Source organism: Astatotilapia calliptera, chromosome 20 (genome assembly GCF_900246225.1).
Source record: "Astatotilapia calliptera chromosome 20, fAstCal1.2, whole genome shotgun sequence".
NCBI classification, from domain to species: domain Eukaryota; kingdom Metazoa; phylum Chordata; class Actinopteri; order Cichliformes; family Cichlidae; genus Astatotilapia; species Astatotilapia calliptera.
In genome coordinates, this window is record NC_039321.1 from 13,758,639 (window position 1) to 13,780,267 (window position 21,629).

Below are 21,629 nucleotides of genomic sequence, written 5' to 3' on the forward strand. Positions count from 1 at the left end.
CACCCGGTCCGCCTCAGTCCTCTGCTGAGCGTATTGGGGAACACTTTCAGCCCTCTGAGGACTGCATCCCACTGTTGCTGCCTGAGTTTAGCCACTGTGCTGCTCAGTCCCAGCCAGTGTCCACACTGGCAGAGGTCTCCGTACCTGCTGCTTCAGTGTCTGTTTCCACTGGAGGGCCCGAGGAGCCCATCCAGCCTCATGCCACGTCTGCTGGAGGGCCCGAGGAGCCCGTCCAGCCTCATGCCACGTCAGCTGGAGGGCCCGAGGAGCCCGTCCAGCCTCATGCCACGTCAGCTGGGGGTTCAGGAGAACCGCACCAGCCTCATGCCACGTCAGCTGGAGGGTCCGAGGGGCCCGTCCAGCCTCCCGTCTCCGCTGGAGGGTCCGAGGGGCCCATTCAGCTGCCTGCTGCTCCATCAGCATCTTCATCAGCCTCGTCTGGTCCGGCCTCCGTGCCTTCATCAGCCTCGTCTGGTCCGGCCTCCGTGCCTTCATCAGCCACGCCTGGTCCGGCCTCCGTGCCTTCATCAGCCACGCCTGGTCCGGCCTCCGTGCCTTCATCAGCCACGCCTGGTCCGGCCTCCGTGCCTTCATCCACGCGTGGTCCTGCCTCCGTGCCTTCATCCACGCCTGGTCCTGCCTCGTCTGGTCCTGCCTCGTCTGGTCCTGTGGTTGCCACGCCGCCGTCAGAGCCAGCTCGACCTGTTCCGCCTAGCCTCTGCCGGCCGTTTTCCAGGCCTATAAGGTGGCATCATGGCCTTCGGGGACGGCCTCCGGAAAAGGTTTGTCACCGCCGCTGGAATCGTGGCCGCCCTCCGGACTTTTGTTGCCACCCCCGCCTTCTGCGTGGACGACCTCCTACGCACCGCCACTGCCTTCCGCATTGCCGGCCTCCAGAACTGCATTCGCGCCGCCGTTGCCGTCCGCACGGTTGGCCCCCGGACCTGCTTCCTCGCCGCCGTTGCTGCACGCACGGTCGGCCTCCAGAACTGTTTGCCCGTCGCCGCCGTTGCCGTGTGCACGGTCGGCCTCCAGAACTGTTTGCCCGTCGCCGCCGTTGCCGTGTGCACGGTCGACCCCCGTGCTTTGCTGTGGACTCGTGAATAGTCTTGTTTTGTGTTGACCTGTTTTTGGGTTGTTCTGGTCTCTTGTGCTCCTTGTTTTTTGTTTCGGACCCTCCTTCCTGGACCCCCTCCGCCCGCCCTGGCTTGGTGCTTTGTGCTTTTTTTGTTCGGGGCTGTCGGGAGCCAGCCCTTGGAGGGGGGGTACTGTCACGGTTCTGGGTCCGTTGGACCCAGTATTTTGAGTTTATTGTGTTTTGATTTAAGTTTGCATCAGGGATTGTGTTCTTGTTCTCTTGTCGTGTTATGGTAATGTTTATGTCTATTATTAGAGTTCCATGTTTCTGTTTATGTGGGTTTAGTTTCATATGTCATTTCAAGTCTGTCTCTGTCTAGTCTGTCTTAGTAAAGTGTGTTTTGTTTCCTGTTTTATTGTGAAGGTCTGCGTCTCATGTGAGTGTGTTCAGTTTTACCTTTGTCTCGTCTTGTTGATTATTCCCAGCTGTGTCCACCACCTGTGTGTAATTCCCCTGTGGTTCTCTGTGTATTTAAGTCATGTCTTCCGTCATTGTTGTTGCTGGTCCGTCTGTGTTTCCACCCTGCCTCATCTGTGTGTTTCCCTGCAGTCAACCATCATCTGTTTCCGCCCGCTCTCATTCAGGTTTGTGCTTTGTAGTTTTAGTTGTTTCCCAGTATAGTTTAGTTCTCCGTGTTGCCGTTTGCCTCTCCTTTTGTGTTCAATAAATCACCTTTTACACCTTCACGACTGCCTGCGTGTGGATCCTCCTTTTCCTCCTCCACACGGCTCCTCTCACTCGCCGTGACAAAAGGTCTATGAGAGCCACTAAAGGCATAAAAAAATGAGAAAGTATAAAGTATTTTTTGCAAAATTTTCAAGTAGTTCATTATCATTAATAGGGATGGGTATCGTTTAGGTTTTATCCGATACCGGTGCCAAACCGGTACTTTTGAAACGGTGCCGGTGCTTAAACGGTGCTCAAACCGGTGCTTAAAGAATGGAGAACACAAAATTGGTCCAAAAACCTCTCTTGTTCAGCTGTTTTTTTTTTTTTTTTTTTTTTTTTTTTTTTTTTTGTAAAAAGATAACAATGTTAGCCTTTTCTGCAGCTATGGGGCATATATGGTATTGCTCTTGGCTGGAAGCAGTGCTTAAACAATGGAAAAAACACAAACTTTGTCCAAAAACCTCTCATGTTTAACTGTTTTCCACTTTTTCTTTGGTCATTTTAGCCTTTTTGGGGGAGTATCTGCCCTCAAACAAGAAGACAGCCGCATGTAGCTATGATGATGTTTGCTAGTTCACCTTACATGCATTAATGTAATAACGTGGTTAGCCTACTAAACGTAAATTACACACGAACAACATTAAGCTCCTCACGCAGAGAAGAACGGCTGCTGCTGCCATCAAATATGGTGCATTTCTCGGCTTTTAAAAAAAAATGCTATGCGTCGCCAGGTGTTTCATCAGATTCGAGGTGTTAGCTCCTTTGCACAGTATCACCTTAAAGGACTTGTTGCAGGCTGCTGTGTTTGCATCTTTTGCTGTGAAATACAGCCAGACTTTTGACTGCTTCGCCTTGGGCATTTTTAATCTGTTGCTCTGCTCTAAAAGAACACACGTACCTGGACCCGCCTACTATCCTCGGAAACGTAAAATGATTGGCTAGAATCTAAAGTGTATCACAGCTCAGGAAAAAAAAAAAGCACCGAAATGTGCGCTGCTTTTCGGTCTGGTTACTACCGTTTATGTCAGAACTGTTGCCATCATGGCACCGGATACCGGTACCCATCCCTAATCATTAATGAAAAAGACCACAATTGTGGTGCTGCCACACCAGCAGGTCCTTAGCAGGTCTTAAAATTAGGTAAATGTAACCTGAATGATAAATTAGTAAACATGACATATCATGCTATGTTATTATTATTATTATTATTATTATTTGTATTATTATTATTATTATTATTATTATTATATATGTAATAAATACATTGAATTGAAAACTACAGGCAAATGAAAAATGGGGTGTATTTAGTTTTGCACAGATTGTTTCTTCTTTTTGGCATTCACCCTTTCTAATTATGTAATTGGAAAGATGTGTTAGGTCCATTTGATCACATTTTTACATTTTTATGGTCTTAAAAAGCTTGAAAATAGAAGGCAACTGGACTTCTTTAAGTTTGTGGAGATGTTTCACCTTTCATGTTAGAAGCTTCTTCAGTTCTAAAAATAAAAGATGGAGAATCACAAGTATTTAACACCCGGTTTTGCTTGTCCCCTTTGGAGGCGGTCCAAGTAAGTAAAATTTCATTTATATAGTATCTTTTAAGACATACAAAGTGAATAACTTAGTTGGACTCAAGTCCAGGACTCGGGGAAGAAGCAGCAAGATGCAGAAAAAGCTTTGTGATACTTTACTGACTTCAACACAAACTGAGGAAAACAATAATTTCTTAAATATGTGCAAAAGGAAATTAAGAGTCACTTGGAACACAGAGTTTAACTGGGTGAGAGACCAGCAAGCATATGGGCAGGCTGGATCTAGGGAAGGAGAGGTTAGATCAGGCAGAGCAGGGAACTCAAGAAGAAAATGTTATCCCGAGTGAGATTGTGAGATGCCTTACTTGGATTCTGAGCGAGAGGGAACCAGGGACGTATTGAGAGGAGAAGCCTTGGTTGAGTCTCTAGAGATTGGAGGAGAAACAGAATTATCCACTTGGCATGGAATCATTCAATGAAAGTAAGACTAACAACTAGCCCATTTACCACTCTAAGAGAGCTGATAATCTGGTGAAGTGTGGATGGACGCACTGGTCCTCAAGTATGGCAGTTCATTGGAGATGAGTAGCAGGTGAACAGAAGAGGAGAGAAGGATGCCCCAGCTCCGCCCAGGTAAGGCAGGGATAGTCGCTGCCTCTTACCCACTGGAAACTTCAAAAGGTGAGAGACCATTGGCTGAGCAGGTCAGTGTGTTGTACGCTACTACTCTATCTACTCCGAGTAGCTGATCACTCTAAGAAGCCACATTCTGTGATGCCACAGCAAAGAGCTGCCTCCAGCTCTTGATTCAGGCGTTCAGTCTCTCCATTGTTCTGAGGATGACATCCTGAACTTAAGTGCACTTTATCTCCTACAGCAGAACAGAAAGCCTTTCACACCTGAGACAGAAACTGGGGACTCCTGTCTGAAACTATTTCTACAAGGAGACTGTGCAGTTTGAAAACATGGTCTATGAGCAGTTTAGCAGTGAGCATGGCACTCAAGTGCAACAAAAATGGGTCGACTTTGACGGATGTAATAGACCAGATGGAGGCTTAATGCGGCTCTTCCTTCTGGAGAAAAAGTAAAGGCTGACACATACTCCTTGGCCGCAGCCCTAGCATGGGCCTCAACCCGAATGACGACTACTTGAAGTGGCACCTGGGACCTGTAGTTAATTATCAAACCTCAAAATGAGGGAAACGAGATCCTCAAAGGAGCACATCTCATCCTGGGATTTTAGCTGGTCCTTCATGGAGTCATTGAGGAAATTCAAGAACGCTCCATGGAGTATGTCAGCGGGCCAACTGGAACTAGCCCCAAGTGTGCGGAACTTAAAGACATGCTCGTCGACACATTTGTTTCCCTGCCGAAGGGCCAGTAGGCGCCTTTGCACTGTGCCCCCACTGAGAGGGTGAGCAAAGGATGCCTTAAGCTTCTAAACAAACTCTTAGAATGAACATATAGAAATGGCTCACGACAGTAAATAAGCCTCTGCCCACATTAGACCCTTATCTTGTAAGTAGCCGACCTCAAAGGAATTACAAAGGCATCATCAGAAAAAGAGCGATGCGACGCACAAAGGCCAGCTAGCACTGGAGCAGGAAACTGACCTCCCCCAAGAAAGGCTTGTGAGAGAATGGGTTTCCATGGCTAAGCAGCTGCATCAAAAGTTCAAAGTGTTGAATGCAATGGTGTAAAGTACGTCACTGCTGGACTCTAGAGAAACCAAGACGTGGAGTGATGAATTACACTTCCCTGTCTGGCAATCCGATGGAATAGTCTGGGTTTCACAGTTGCCATAAGAAAAGCACTTATCTGATTGCACTGTGCCAAGGGTAAAGTTTGGTATAGAGAGGATTATGGTGTGGGGTTTTTTTTTTCAGGAATTGGTGTTGAACTCTTAAATGCTTTGGCATACCGAGACTTTTTGGATAATTTCATGCCCTCAACTTTGTGGAAACAATTTGGGGATGGCCATTCCTTTTCTGACATGACTGTGCACCGTAGCAAAAAGCGCGGTCTATAAAGCTTGGTGTAGAAGAACTTGACTAACCTGCACAGAGTCCTGATCTCAACCTGTTAGAACCAGATTGTGATGAATTAGAGCAAAGACTGAGAGTCAGGCCTTCTTGTCCAATGACAGTTTCAGATATCATAAATGTGCTTTCAGGAAGAATGGTCAAAACTTTCCGTAAATACAGTGTCAAGGCAGACACATATTTACTTCAGGCAAAATAGTGTATATTTGAGAGTGTGCAAATGAAGACCGAAGCCAAAAAGCTAAAGAAAGTCATTGAGTTTCCTATTTCAAACTTTCAAACTCATAATAAAGCATGAGGTGGATGCTTCAGAACTTTATGGTGGGGATATTCTTTCACCTTCTTTTCTCATTGCTTATCCTCACCTGAAAGGTGTCATGACTTTTCTGAGGTGAGGTGAGGTGAGGTGAGGTGAGGTGAGGTGAGGTGAGAAGGAGCAGCTCTTGTGGTGGCCAGCAGGCTGTCCCTATCCTATCACTCAGTGTCATCCAATTTATGTGTTGTTGCTGAGTAGACATGCTGCAAATCAATTTCCTATTGGGGACAATAAAGTCACCAATTAACCATAAGTTACCATGAGCTGCTGGTTAAAGAGAGTTAGAAGCACTGGTTAATGGGGGGTGAGCACCCTTTTAAGGTCTGGACCAACCACAAAAACCTGTCCGCCTACAATATGCTAAAAGTTTAAATTCAAGATGAGTGAAGTGGTCTCTATTTTTGGGTTAGTTTTGGGTTGAAAAGTGTAATAAAATGCCCTTAATGGAATGACAGAGGAGGGTGTGAGATGCGGGACGCTTGAAAGAAGAGGTCAATCAAACATCTCCAGTTTCTTCCTCTTGTTAGTTGGAAATTATTATTTTATGTCACGTCAATTAAATACTGAATTATCTGTGGAGTGAGAAATTGTGACTCAAGATCGACCGAGCTGCGTGAGCTGGCCCCAAATCTCGGGAGTCTGATCCATGATTCCACCTTGAGAACCGTTTGCCTAGTGTACCAAGAGCTGTCCAATTAAAGCCACACGTCTTCCCATACCTGGCTGCACCCACCTCGAAAAGTGTCAGGGTTCCTGGGTCGTTGACCCAGTGTTTTTGGTTTTGTCAGGTTCAGTTTATTTCTCACTCATTTATGTTGCCTGTGTGTTGTGTTCTAGTTATTTCCATGTATCATTAGTGAGATTATGTTCAGCTTTGTACTCACCGGTCTCTCATCATTACCATCAGCCTGTGTATTTAAGTCCTCAGTTACCTTCTGTTTGTTCTTGTGTCATTGTTGATGATGTTAATTCCGTGTGTTCAGTTCAGTCAGTCAGCTAGTCATTTCAGTCAGCCATCTTATGTTCTGCTCATCCCACTCACTATAATAAACTCCATCAACTCTCACCATGAGTCCTACATTTGGGTCCCTTCTTCTTTTCCTCTCATCGACACACAAAGCTATTAATTCCTAAATAAATTATGTATGATTGAAGGAAAGCTATTAAAACAGACAAAAGCACAAAGTAAGAACAAGGAAATAAGTAAGAAAAAAGTTGAACTAAAGAGAATGGTAAATGGCCTGTATTTGTATAGCGCTTTACTTAGTTCCTAAGGACCCCAAAGCGCTTTACACTACATTCAGTCATTCACACATTCACACACACATTCACACACTGGTGATGGCAAGCTATATTGTACCCACAGCTGCCCTGGGGCGCACTGACAGAGGCGAGGCTGCCGGACACTGGCCCCACCGGGCCCTCTGACCACCACCAGTGGGCAAACATGGGGTTAATATCTTGCCCAAGGATATTTGGCATGTAGACAGGAGGAGCCTGGGATCGAACCACCGACCTTCCGGTGACCCGCTCTACCACCTGAGCTAAAGCCACCCCAGTTTTGTTGAGAAAATCCCCAAATTTTGTTGAGAAAATCAACACACACCGAAGTACCAGGTCCTGGACACAGAGAACCACCAATCTGGAAGCAAACTAAGGCTTATCATCTGAGAACCCAGTCCTGCAATCCACACCTGGTCACACATTTGGACATAACGTTTTCAGTGGGAGAAACGTTTCGTAACTCATCTAAATGACTTTTTCATTCTCAGCTATCTCCAAGTTTCCCCAACCTTAGAAACACTTCCTTTGCACAATGACTGAAACTAGCACCACTGACAAATGCATATGCAAATTGTCATGACTACTGACCAATGACCACTGATCACTGGAGCACAAACTGGATATCATCAGGATGCTACAACACAGGGCAAACACCATCCCCACATTAACAGCGGCCAGGGAAGCAGAAAAACATCAAGAAGGCCCTGATTAAATGTGATTATCCCAGCTGGACATTTTTCAAAGCTGGGCACCTAAAGAAAGCTCCAGGTGATCCAGGAGAGAAGAAGGACGACTGCTATCTAAGCGAAAACCCTTAATGATCCTCATTTGATCTCAGTGAGTCACATGATAGGGTGGGTAAGTTTCACGATGGGTTCACCTGAAACCTTGCCTGATAGTGACCGACACCCGTTTTTAAACCAAGACTAATCATACTAGATCAGAGATTCTTCCACACTCTCCTCTGTCCCAGATAATTTTTCCTTTTCTCTTTCACAGATTTTTTTGTTCAGTTTCTGCAGTCAGTTTTGCCACGCTAGCCTCTCAGGAAACTATTTTTCATTTGTAAATACATTTTCTAAAGTTTCTCCCGTTGTGCTGAGTTTGAATTTAGCAGTGTTGTTTGAGTTGTTTTTTTAAAAACAGCTACTGAGTCCACAGTTCTTAATGCTTGGGGGAGAGAGTTCCACAGTCTAGGGGCCACAGTGGCAAAAGCTCTATCCCCCTTAGTCCTCCTCTTAGTATTTTTATAGCAAGTAAGCCCTGATCAGATGACCTCAAAGACCTGCTAGGGACATAGGGCTGTAGCAGATCAAAGATGTAGGCAGGTTCCAGTCCATGCACAGCTCTGTAGGTCAAGACCAGGATCTTAAAATCAACTCTAAATTTAACAGGAAGCCAGTGTAACTGAGATAATAACAGTGTCACATGTGAGTACTTGGAGGATTTTGTCAAAAGCCTAGCTACAGCATTTTGCACAACCTGCAGACGATCCAGAGAACCTTTGCTTAGACACATAAACAGCGAATTACAATAATCCAAGCGTGACTCCTCCCAGCAGAAGGGAACCTTGAGTGAAGTGAGACGGGTTAGTGGCAGAGCAAGCTTACTATAGTCACGAATGAAACGTCAGTAAAAATGTGCAAAACCCAAGAAACTTTGGAGCTGCTTACGGTTTAATGGGGCAGGCTAGTTAATGACAGCTTGAGCCTTAGCTGGGTCGGCCCTGAGATTACCTTTTTCGATGATGTAGCCCAAAAAGGAAACAATAGTTACAAGAAACTCACACATCTCTCCTTTCACGAATAGACGATTATCGAGGTGGCATTGCAAAACCAGTCTGACGTGACATTCATATTCGGGGACTGAACGTGAAAAGATGAGGATGTCATCAAGATAGACGAAGACAAAGTGATTTATGAAATCCCAGAGCACGTGGTTGACTAAGGCCTGAAACACAGCTGGGACATTGGTGAGGCCGAATGGCATGACAAGATACTCAAAATGGCCTAAATGTGTGTTGAAGGCTGTCTTCCACTCATCCCCCTCCCTTCTTCTAACCAAGTGGTAAGCATCCGCAGATCCAGCTTAGTAAAGATTGTGGCTCCCTGGAGAAGTTCATATACTGAGGTCAATAGCGGCAGCGGGTACTTTTTCTTTGATTGTTATGTGAGACCCCGATAGTCAATGCACAGTCATAGGCTTTTGTCTTTCTTAGTAACAAAAAAGAAACCCGCAGCAACAGGGGATGATGACAGGCGAATTAGACCTGCGGCGAGAGACTTGTTAATGTTTTCTTCCATGCTTTCTCGTTCTGGCTGTAAAAGACTGTATAATTGGCTGGTTGGGAGTGGTGCACCCAGGAGAAGTTTCAGAGTGATTACCAGAGAGGGTTAAGGATATTGGCTCCGTAATGTGGGTGATTGGTTTCTCTCAAAATGTAAAAGAACCCACCCACCACTTTAATCACATTCTAGATCTTGTTTTAACATATGGCATAGAAACTGAACATTTAACAGTGTTTCCTGAAAACCCTCTCCTGTCTGATCATTTCCTGATAACATTTTCATTTACAATAATTGATTGCACAGCGGTGGAGAGTAGACTTTATCACAGTAGATGTCTTTCTGAAAGCGCTGTAACTAAGTTTAAGAATATAATCCACCCACTGCTATCATCTTCAATGCCCTGTACCAACATAGAGCAGAGCAGCTATCTGAATGCTACCCCAACAGAGGTCGATTATCTTGTTAATAATTTCACCTCCTCACTACGTACGACTCTGGATACTGTGGCTCCTGTGAAAACTAAGGTCTCTAATCAGAAGTACCTGACTCCGTGGTATAATTCTCAAACACGTACCCTAAAGCAGATGACTCGTAATCTGGAGAGGAAATGGCGTGTCACAAATTTAGAGGATCATCATTTAGCCTGGAGAAATAGTTTGCTGCTTTATAAGAAAGCCCTCCGCAAAGCCAGAACATCTTACTATTCATCACTGATTGAAGAAAATAAGAACAACCCCAGGTTTCTCTTCAGCACTGTAGCCAGGCTGACAAAAAGTCAGAGCTCTTTTGAGCCAACAATCCCTTTAACGTTAACTAGTAATGACTTCATGAACTTCTTCACAAATAAAATTTTAATCATTAGAGAAAAAATTACCAGTAATCATCCCACAGATGTAATATTATCTACAGCTACTCTTAGTACCATTGATGTTAAGTTAGACTCTTTTTCTCTAATTGATCTTTCTGAGTTAACTTCAATAATTACTTCCTCCAAGCCATCAACGTGTCTTTTAGACCCCATTCCAAAAAACTGCTCAAAGAAGTCCTGCCATTAATTAATTCTTCGATCTTAAATATGATCAACCTATCTCTAATGATCGGCTATGTACCACGGGCCTTCAAGCTGGCTGTAGTTAAACCTTTACTCAAAAAGCCATCTCTAGACCCAGCAGTCTTAGCTAATTATAGGCCAATCTCCAACCTTCCTTTCATATCAAAAATCCTTGAAAGAGTAGTTGTCAAACAGCTAACAGATCATCTGCAGAGGAATGGTTTATTTGAAGAGTTTCAGTCAGGTTTCAGAGCTCATCACAGCACAGAAACAGCTTTAGTGAAGGTTACAAATGATCTTCTTATGGCCTCTGACAGTGGACTCATCTCTGTGCTTGTCCTGCTAGACCTTAGTGCAGCATTCGATACTGTCGACCATAATATCCTATTAGAGCGATTAGAACATGCTGTAGGTATTACAGGTACTGCACTGCAGTGGTTTGTATCATATCTATCTAATAGACTCCAGTTTGTTCATGTAAATGGAGAGTCCTCTTCACACACTGAGGTTAATTATGGAGTTCCACAGGGTTCAGTGCTAGGACCAATTCTGTTTACATTATACATGCTTCCCTTAGGCAGTATCATTAGAAGACATAGCATACATTTTCACTGCTATGCAGATGACACCCAGCTCTATCTGTCCATGAAGCCAGATAACACACACCAATTAGTTAAACTGCAGGAATGTCTTAAAGACATAAAGACCTGGATGGCCGCTAACTTTCTGCTTCTTAATTCAGATAAAACTGAGGTTATTGTACTCGGCCCTGAAAAGCCTAGAAATATGGTATCTAACCAGATTCTTACTCTGGATGGCATTACCTTGGCCTCCAGTAAGACTGTGAGGAACCTTGGAGTCATTTTTGACCAGGACATGTCCTTCAATGCACATATTAAACAAATATGTAAGACTGCGTTCTTCCATTTGCGCAACATCTCTAAAATTAGAAATATCCTGTCTCAGAGTGACGCTGAAAAACTAGTTCATGCATTTATTACTTCCAGGCTGGACTACTGTAATTCATTATTATCAGGATGTCCAAAAAACTCACTGAAAAGCCTTCAGCTAATCCAAAATGCTGCAGCAAGAGTACTGACAGGGACTAGAAAGAGAGAGCATATTTCTCCTGTTTTGGCTTCCCTTCATTGGCTTCCTGTTAAATCCAGAATTCAATTCAAAATCCTGCTCCTCACATACAAGGTCTTAAATAATCAGGCCCCATCTTATCTCAATGACCTTGTAGTACCATATCACCCTATTAGAGCACTTCGCTCTTGCTCTGCAGGCCTACTTGTTGTTCCTAGAGTATTTAAAAGTAGAATGGGAGGGAGAGCCTTCAGTTTTCAGGCCCCTCTTCTGTGGAACCAGCTTCCAGTTTGGATTCGGGAGACAGACACTATCTCTACTTTTAAGATTAGGCTTAAAACTTTCCTTTTTGCTAAAGCATATAGTTAGGGCTGGACCAGGTGACCCTGAATCCTCCCTTAGTTATGCTGCAATAGACATAGGCTGCCGGGGGATTCCCATGATGCATTGAGTTTTTCCTTTCCAGTCACCTTTCTCACTCACTATGTATTAACAGACCTCTCTGCATTGAATCATATCTGTTATTAACCTCTGTCTCTCTTCCACAGCATGTCTTTTATCCTGTCTTCCTTCTCTCACCCCAACCGGTCGCAGCAGATGGCCGCCCCTCCCTGAGCCTGGTTCTGCCGGAGGTTTCTTCCTGTTAAAAGGGAGTTTTTCCTTCCCACTGTTGCCAAAGTGCTTGCTCATAGGGGGTCATATGATTGTTGGGGTTTTTTCTCTGTATCTATGAAGCGCCTTGAGGCGACTTATGTTGTGATTTGGCGCTATATAAATAAAATTGAATTGAATTGAATTGAATTGAATTGAATTGAATTGAATTGAATTGAATTTCCGGGAGACGCTGACCACTGAGGGCGGTGAATTGGAGTGAGTAAGCAACCGAGGCGTCAATGAAATTTTGCTCTGCCACAGAATCAATTAGTGCATGGAGCTGGTAGGAAACCGAGTGAACAGTTAGCTTAGCCGCAAGCATTAAACGTGGAGGGGACCATAAATAGGAAACCTCGCCAACCCGTACTCTCCTCTCTACTGGCGGGTGCAATCTTTTGGCTGTGCTGGACAAGAGATGGCAATATGGACTCTGCGGCCGCAGTAGAAGCACTCATCGGCCCTCCACCAACGTTGTCGCTCCTCAGGAGATGATCTGGAACGCCCATTTTGCATGGGTTGCTCACCCTCGTCCTCAGAATTCCTGTCCCGTTTTCCCACGCCACTACCTGCGTGTCATTTTCCCGCATCCTAGAGGCCTCTGGGAGTTGTAGTCTCTTGCTCCGCGACACGTGTTCATCCACCTTTACACACAAATTCATAATAGCAGAAAGAGTCACAGGCAATTCTCACAGTAGAAGCTCCCTTTTTAGCATAGGTTATTCAGTAGAGTACTTATCAACGCTGGCTGACCCCACCTGGTCTCCTCAGGCAAGGTCCAAAATTCAACCGAGTAGTCGGCCATGCTCCTTCCCAACACTGGAATTTAGAGTCCCATTTGTGTCAAAACATGACACAGAGCTCTTGTCTAAATCTCGATCATGGTCAGCTTTGCTCACTAATGCAATTGGTATATCGGTACGTTAGCATGGTGCTTTGTTACCAATAGGAGGCTTGTCTGCTATGATGATCAATAAATGAATGTTATTTATTTACTAATACCAGCTGTCTTTCTACACAAAGCAAAAATAATAACTGATCTTATAAAGCATTGAAAGCAGAACCAGCTGCATCTTGCCTCATAAGCTTTGTCTCCGATAACTTTACTGAGAAAGGCCCGAGGTTCATCTGCAATGTGCATATGTAAGCCACCAGAAAACAGTCTGAGATGAAAAGACAGATATCCCTTTGTTTTAATCTATGTCTATTTTTAGATTTGATGAGGTAAGCACTACTTGCCTTCCTTGTCAGAGCAGAACCCTGCAGGTAATGACCAAAATTCATTGAGGTCAGGTGACCTCAACAGGCCACCTTAGCTTACATGATGACTCACATGAACAATAGTTGGTCAGCAACCCTCAGGACCACCACCAAAGGGGACAATAGTTGTCAGTGAACAGGAGGGAGGACAAACACATAGGGATTTGCGTTCCTTTTATATGTATATATAATAAAAATAATCCCCCTCTTACCCCTTCAGATGGTCTATCCTCAAAGCTCGGGTCCTCTACCAGAGGCCCGACGGCTTGAGGGTCCTGCACAGTATCTTAGCTGGATCCTAGGACTGCGCTCTTCTGGACAGAGATCTCCGATGTTGTTTGCCACACCTAGTGCTCCAATTACCATTGGGACCACTGTTACCTTCACCCTCAACATTTTCTCAAGCTCTTCTTTGAGCCCTTGGTATTTCTCTAGGTTCTCATGTTCCTTCTTCCTGATGCTGATGTTATTGGGAACTGCTACATCTATCACTACGGCCATCTTCTTCTGTTTGTCTACCGCCACTATGTCCGGTTGGTTAGCCATCACCATTTTGTCTCTCTGTGTCTACAAGCCCCACAGGATCTTAGCTCGGTCATTCTCCACCCCTCTTGGAGGTGTCTCCCATTTTGATCTCATGACTTCCAGGCCATATTTAGCACAGATGTTTCTGTATACTATGCCGGCCACTTGGTTGTGGAGTTCCATGTATGCCCTGCCAGCTAGCATCTTACACCCTGCTGTTATGTGCTGAATTGTCTGGGGCTTCTTTACACAGCCTGCACCTGGGGTTTTGCCTGGTGTGGTAGAGCCTCAGGGTGCTGGACTTGGGGTGAACCCTCCATGCATTGTCAGGAGCTTCCTTGTCTTGATGTCAGTGGCTTCTATCTCCTCCTTTGGCCAGCTTATTATTCCAGCAGGGTACCTGATCACAAGCAGGGCGTAGATGTTGATAGCCTCAGTCAGCTGAGACTGCAAGACCAGGTTGACCAATCTGTGCACTGCCTGTATTGATTACAAGAAGGCCTATGACTCAATGCCTCACACCTGGATACTGGAATGCCTAGACCTATACAAGACCAACAGGGCCCTAAGAGCCTTCATCAGGAAGTCAATGGGGATGTGGTGGAGAACATTAAGCCCATAGCACAAGTCACCATCAAGTGCGGGATCTTCCAAGGAGATGCTCTGTCCCCACTGCTATTCTGCATAGGCCTGAACACCCTCAGTGAGATAATTGACAAGACTGTCTACGGATACCAACTACAGAATAAGACAAAATAAGATAAGATAAGATGTCTGAAGGTTCTCAGTCATCCAGGTCATCGTAGTCAAAGGAGCTTGCAAAGAAAAGCGTCTGGACTTCTTTAAGTTGCTTGAAGACGTTTTACCTCTCATCTGAGAAGCTTCTTCAGTTCAAAGGTCAAATGGTGGGGAGTCCCAGATTTAAACCTAGTGGGAGTATCCCCCCGCAGAGGGACAAAAGGACCCCCTGATGATGCTCTAATCGCCTGAGCCAAGGTGTGAAATTAGGTGTGGGTCCCAATCAGCCAGGGTTTTGGGTGTGCTCATTGTAAAACCTGGCCCCACCTTATCATGCAAATTCCTGAGGTCAGATGGCCCAGGATGTGAGTGGGTGTTAAGGCGTCTGGGGAGGGAACTCAAAACTGGATTATAGATGGCAGACAGTTGGTGTCGTAAACCACCGCCTCTGTTCAAAGATGGTCGCTCACAGTGGCATCCTCGAAAGAGTGACCTTTGTCCTTAAGATGCAGATGGACTGCTTCACAGACTTAACAATATCGTGTATGCTGTACAGTGCAGCGAGGAATGCCCAGACCTCTACATTGGAGAGACCAAACAGCCACTTCACAAGCACATGGCACAACATGGCTCAGGCGATTAGAGGATCATCAGGGGGTCCTTTTGTCCCTCTGCGGGGGGATACTCCCACTAGGTTTAAATCTGGGACTCTCCATCATTTGACCTTTGAACTGAAGAAGCTTCTCTGATGAGAGGTGAAACGTCTTCAAGCAGCTTAAAGAAGTCCAGACACTTTTCTTTGCAAGCTCCTTTGACTAAGATAAGATAACCTTTATTAGTCCCACACATGGGAAATTTGTTTTGTCACAGCAGAAAATGGACAGTGCAAAAGTTATATAGCAAAAATTAGAATACAATACAAATAATATACTGTACACAACTGTACAGAATAGAATAAAATACTATATACAGTAGAATAAAATATGCAATAGGATAAAAATAGAATACAAATGCTATATATAACTGAGTAAAAATACAACTTTGTCAGAAAAGAGTATTGCACTTAGTCTTATTGCACATGTGTGGATGTGTGTGTTTAATCAGCTGCAAAAGTCTTTGTTGTGGAGTCTGACAGCAGTGGGGAGGAAAGACCTGCAAAATCTCTCCGTCCCATATCGTGGGTGCCGCAGCCTGCCACTGAAGGAGCTGCTCAGTGCTGTCAGAGTCTCCTGCATGGGGTGGGATATGTTTTCCAACAGGAATGAAAACTTAGCCACCATTCTCCTGTCACTCACCACCTCCACTGGGTCCAGAGGGCATCCTAGAACAGAGCTGGCCCTGTGCATCAGCCTGTTCAGTCTCTTCCTGTCCCCGGCAGAGATGTTGCCGCTCCAGCAGACCATACCATAAAAGATGGCTGAGGCCACCACAGAGTCATAGAAGGTCTTCAGGAGTGGGCCCTTCACTCCAAAAGACCTGTGTCTCCGCAGCAGGTACAGCCTGCTCTGCCCTTTCCTGTAGAGGGCGTCTGAATTATGAGTCCAGTCCAGTTTGTTGATCAGATGAACACCAAGGTACCTGGAGCTGTCTACAGCCTCAATGTCCATACCTTGGATGTTCAGTGGTTGCAGTGGAGGATGCTTGTGCCTGCGGAAGTTTACCACCAGCTCCTTGGTTTTACTAGTGTTGATCTGGAGGTAGTTCAGCTGGCACCAGTCCACAAAATCCTGGTTCAGTCCTCTGTACTCCTTGTCGTCCCCATCAGTGATGAGGCCGACTATTGCAGAGTCATCAGAGAACTTCTGCAGGAAGCACTGGATGGAGTTGTGGGAGAAGTCTGCATTGTAGATGGTGAAGAGGAATGGGGCCAGAACCGTTCCCTGTGGGGCCCCCGTACTGCAGACAACCCCGTCTGACACACAGCCCTGAGTTATTACATACTGTGGTCGGTTGGTGAGGTAGTCCAAAATCCAGGTAGTATGGTGATGGTCCACTCCTGAGTTCTCCAGCTTGTCCTTCAGGACTGTGGGAAGAATGGTGTTGAATGGAGCAGTTGTCATCCAATTACATAAAATTTAGTATAACTAACTGTGACCACTGTTGCTATCACGATATTACTTGGATATTAACCGGTTATTATTTTGGTAATTGAGTGGCAATAATTTTATTACATACTTGTTTCTACCTTGTCACCCTTACCTAGAACTTTATTACTAAGCTGTATAAGAAAGTGCAACCAATAACGCTACTGAATTAGGGTAGACTGTGGGACTCCTGTGTCAGCTGTTGGTTACTGATAGGGCCAGCAGAATGCAGCTTTGACAATCATCTTTGCAAAAACACATATTCCATATTCCAGTCTACATGGTGACATGGTGATGTCATGAAAACTGTCAGACAGTGAGGTAAAAGCAATTTTCCATGCACAAAGAGTGCACAGTTGGGATAAGATGTTGTTGACTTTAACTGAGGACAAAACTGCATGGTACCGACTACAGAATGGAGCAGTTGTCAGCCACCTCCTGTACATGGATGACATCAAGCTGTATGCTAAGAGTAAACGAGACATCGATTCACTGAACCATACCACCAGGATATACAGCAATGATATCGGAATGTCATTCAAACTGGAGAAATGTAGTCGGATGATAACAAAGAGAGGGAAGGTAGTAAGAACTGAGGGGATCAAACTACCAGAAAGCAACATTGCAGACATTGGGGACAGCTACAAGTACCTGGGGGAAGAGGCGCTAGAAAAGCTGCAACCACCAAGTACCTGCAGAGGGCAAGGCAAGTCATGAGAAGTCAGCTGAATGGTAAGAACAAGATCTGGGCAATCGACAACTATGCCCTGCCCGTCAGGTACCCTGTTGGAATAATAAGCTGGCCAAAGGAGGAGATAGAAGCCACTGACATCAAGACAAGGAAGCCCCTGACCATGCATGGCAGGTTTCACCCCAAGTCCAGCACCCTGAGGCTGTACGCTAAGCGGAAGGAAGGAGGCCAGGGACTAGTGAGTGTCAGCACCATAGTCCAGGATGAGACAACAAACATCCACGAATACATCACGAAGAGCTTGTGCTCAGTGAATACCTCAGGCAGCAGAAACCCAAGAAAGGGGAGGAAGGCAAGGAACCATCATGGAAGGACAGACAACTGCACGGTCTGCACCACCGGCAGATAGTGGAGGTGGCTGATATCCAGAAATCCTACCAGTGGCCGGACAAAGCTAGACCGAAAGACAGCACGGAAGCACTAATCATGGCAGCACAGGAACAAGCACTAAGCACAAGATCCATTGAGGCTGGGGTCTATCACACCAGGCAAGACCCCAGGTGCAGGCTGTGTAAAGATGCTCCAGAGACAATCCAGCACATAACAGCAGGGTGTAAGATGCTAGCAGGCAAGGCATACATGGAACGCCATAACCAAGTGGCTGGCATAGAATACAGGAACATCTGTGCCAAGTATAACTTGGAAGTCATGAGATCAAAATGGGAGACGCCCCCACAGGGTGGAGAATGACCGAGCTAAGATCCTGTGGGACGTCCAGGACATGGACAAAATGGTGATGGCTAACCAACCGGACATAGTGGTGGTAGACAAACATAAGAAGACGGCTGTAGTGATAGATGTAGTGGTTCCCAATGACAGCAACATCAGAGAGAAGGAACACAAGAAGCTCGAGAAATAGTAAGGACTCAGAGAAGAGCTCGAGAAAATGTGGAGGGTGAAGGTAACAGTGGTTCCGTTGGTAATCGGAGCAATAGGTGCAGTGACTCCCAAACTAGACGAGTGGCTCCAGCAGATCCCAGGGACAACATTGGAGATCTCTATAGAGTGCAGTCCTAGGAACAGCTAAGGTACTGCGCAGGACCCTCAAGCTCCCAGAGGACCCAAGCTTGAAGGATAGACCGCCCGCAGAAGCGGGGATATATATACACCCTCCACATTATTTTTTTTCAGTAATTATATTTGAGATGACTGGAATCCAGCAGTCTGATTTTTGTGTTTATTTGTCTTTTCTCAAGGCGCTCCAGTTTAGTTATCACCACCAAAATCTTCTGGGGTGGAAAGTAAGTATTCATTGTCTTTTCTAAAAGTATGCATGTTTTCTCTCTCAGGTTGCCCACTCATCTCACTTTCTATGATGATGATGATTAATTATAAGAGAATGGTGCTGACAGATAGATACAACTATCTAGACCTTGAAGGCAATTATCAGAATCAAAATCAAAATCCTTAATAATCCCTAAGGAAATGGTGTGGTTACAATTGCTCCAAGACAACAAGAACAGCAACAGACTGAAATAACTTAATTGATACAACATGTAACAAAGTTCCAAGTATGAGAAATAGCTCTAATATGTGCAAGTAGCTTGATTATAAATTTCCAGAATATTACAGCAACTACATATATATGATTGACATTTTAAGATAAGATAAGATAAGATAAGATAGGGTAAGATAAGATAAGATAAGATAAGATAAGATAAGATAATAAACAAGATAATCTTCTTGTTGAGAACCGGTTCCCACTGTTTCAATTCCTTGGAATTGTTTGCCAGTTTTGCAAACGATTCCCTTATCGATTCCAGTCGCCCCGAATGACGTCACCACATTGCGGAGTGTCATTTACCTGGCAGGAAACACGGCGCCTAAGCGGCTCAAACGCTCAAAAGTTTGGTTATACTTTACGACAGGGGTGTCAAACTCAAATACACAGTGGGCCAAAATTCAAAACTGGAACAAAGTCGCGGGCTAACATTAATATTTATTGAAATATATTTATTCCTCCAGATATAAGAATGAATCATATCTTATGGACTCAAACACGTTTTGCTGAAAAACTGAATATGGAACAAGCAAAGCTTAATACTAAACCTAAACAATATATATATTAGCTGTATAATACCAGTAGGCCAGCTCTGATAGTAATTTGGTATGGCTTCGCGGGCCAAATGTAAGTAGGCTGCGGGCCAAATTTGGCCCGCGGGCCAGAGTTTGACACCTATGCTTTACGAGAACGGATGACAACAGGGCAACTTGCAGTAGTTGAAAAGTAGAGATTTCATTTAAGGGAGGAAACACTACGAATATGCAAAAGCATTTGCTCACAAAACACGCAATAACCTTAAATGAATGTCGTGTTTTTAATTCCGCTCTGGACTCGTGAATCTCAACCCAGCAGCAGCGGAAACGTTTGCACGTCCTCTCCCGTTAATGCGGCAGGTAAATAATCAACTAACAGTGCATATTATGTTAGCGCGATCTGCCTTATTACAAAACCTGCCATTACTGTGCGCTGCATTTAGGTGACCATGATGAGAGAGACAGACAGAGTCTGGCTGGCTCAGATGCTGGCAGTTCTCGCTGCAGTCTACCGGTAGCGTCTCCTTTCAGGCCAGGATAGACGAATGTCACCGAGCAGTGACTAAGTTTGTGGTCAAAGGCTTGCACCCATTTGCCACAGCAGATGCCCTGGACCTTGGATGTTCAGTGGTTGCAGTGGAGGATGTTTGTGCCTGTGGAAGTCTACCTCCAGCTCCTTGGTTTTACTAGTGTTGATCTGGAGGTAGTTCAGCTGGCACCAGTCCACAAAGCCTTGTGTCAGTTCTCTGTACTCCTTGTCGTCCCCATCAGTGATGAGGCTGACTATTGCAGAGTAATCAGAGAACTTCTGCAGGAAGCACTGGGTGGAGTTGTGGGAGAAGTCTGCAGTGTAGATGGTGAAGAGGAACGAGCCAGAACTGTTCCCTGTGGGGCCCCCGTGCTGCAGACGACCCTGTCCGACACACAGCCCTGAGTTCTCACATACTGTGGTCGGTCGGTGAGGGAGTCCAGAATCCATGTAGTGAGGTGATTGTCCACTCCTGAGTAGGGATGGGTATCGTTTAGGTTTTATCCGATACCAGTACCAAACTTTTGAAATGGTGCTGGTGCTTAAACGGTGCTCGAACCGGTGCTTAAAGAATGGAAGACACAAACTTGTCCTAAAACCTCTCATATTTAGCTATTTTTTTGTAAACAGATAACAATGTTAGCCTTTTCTGCAGCTATAGGGGATTTATGGTATCACTCTTGGCTGGAAGCAGTGCTTAATCAATGGAAAAAAACACAAACTTTGTCCAAAAACCTCTCATGTTTAGCTGTTTTCCACTGTTTTCTTTGGTCATTTTAGCCTTTTTGGCCAGGGCGAAGGGAGTATCTGCCATCAAACAAGAAGATAGCCGCATGTAACTATGACGTGTTTGCTAGTTCACCTTACATGCATTAATGTAATAACGTGGTTAGCCTACTCAGCGTAAATTACACACGAACAACATTAAGTTACTCACGCAGAGAAGAACGGCTGCTGCTGCCATCATCATCCGTCATCATTTCTGCTACACTGGCAGGGCTAGGGGCCAGGACTCTCCTCTTCGGGTTTTCGGGGGATGTTGCTAACTCCGGGTCAGATACCAGGCACCACACCCGCAGTAGACGTGCTCGGTGTGAGGTCTCGCAGCAAGCTATCAAATACAGTGCATTTCTCGGCTTTTAAAAAACGCTATGCGTCGCCAGGTGTTTCATCAGATTTGAGGTGTTCCCTCCTTTGCACAGTATCACCTTAAAGCACTTGTTGCAGGCTGCTGAGTTTGCATCTTTTACTGTGAAGTACAGCCAGACTTTGACCACTTCGCCTTGGGCATTTTTAATCTGTAGCTCTGCTCTAAAAGAAAGTACGTACCTGGGCCCGCCTACTACGCTTGCAAAGGTAAAATGATTGGCTAGAATCCAAAGTGTATGACATCACAGGAAAAAAAAAGCACCGAAATGTGCGTTGCTTTTCGGTCTGGTTACTACCGTTTATGTCAGAACCGGTGCCATCGTGGCACCGGATACCAGTACCCATCCCTACTCCTGAGTTCTCCAGCTTGTCCTTCAGGACCGTGGGAAGAATGGTGTTGAAGGCACTGGAGAAATCAAAGAACATGATTCTCACAGTGCTCCCAGCAATGTCCAGGTGAGAGAGGGAACGATGTAGGAGGTGGATGATGGCATCA

The 21,629-nt window shown here is 45.2% G+C and overlaps 1 protein-coding gene across 2 annotated transcripts in view; it reads left to right on the forward strand.

Annotated features, from left to right (window-relative positions):
* Positions 1 to 21,629, forward strand: part of LOC113013133 (voltage-gated potassium channel subunit beta-2-like) — a 250,829-nt gene that overhangs the window by 84,331 nt on the left and 144,869 nt on the right. For both annotated transcript variants that reach the window (XM_026153785.1, XM_026153786.1), the window contains exon 7: positions 18,615 to 18,659. In XM_026153785.1, the coding sequence (XP_026009570.1) occupies positions 18,615 to 18,659 (45 nt within the window). The remainder of the gene's footprint in view (positions 1 to 18,614; positions 18,660 to 21,629) is intronic.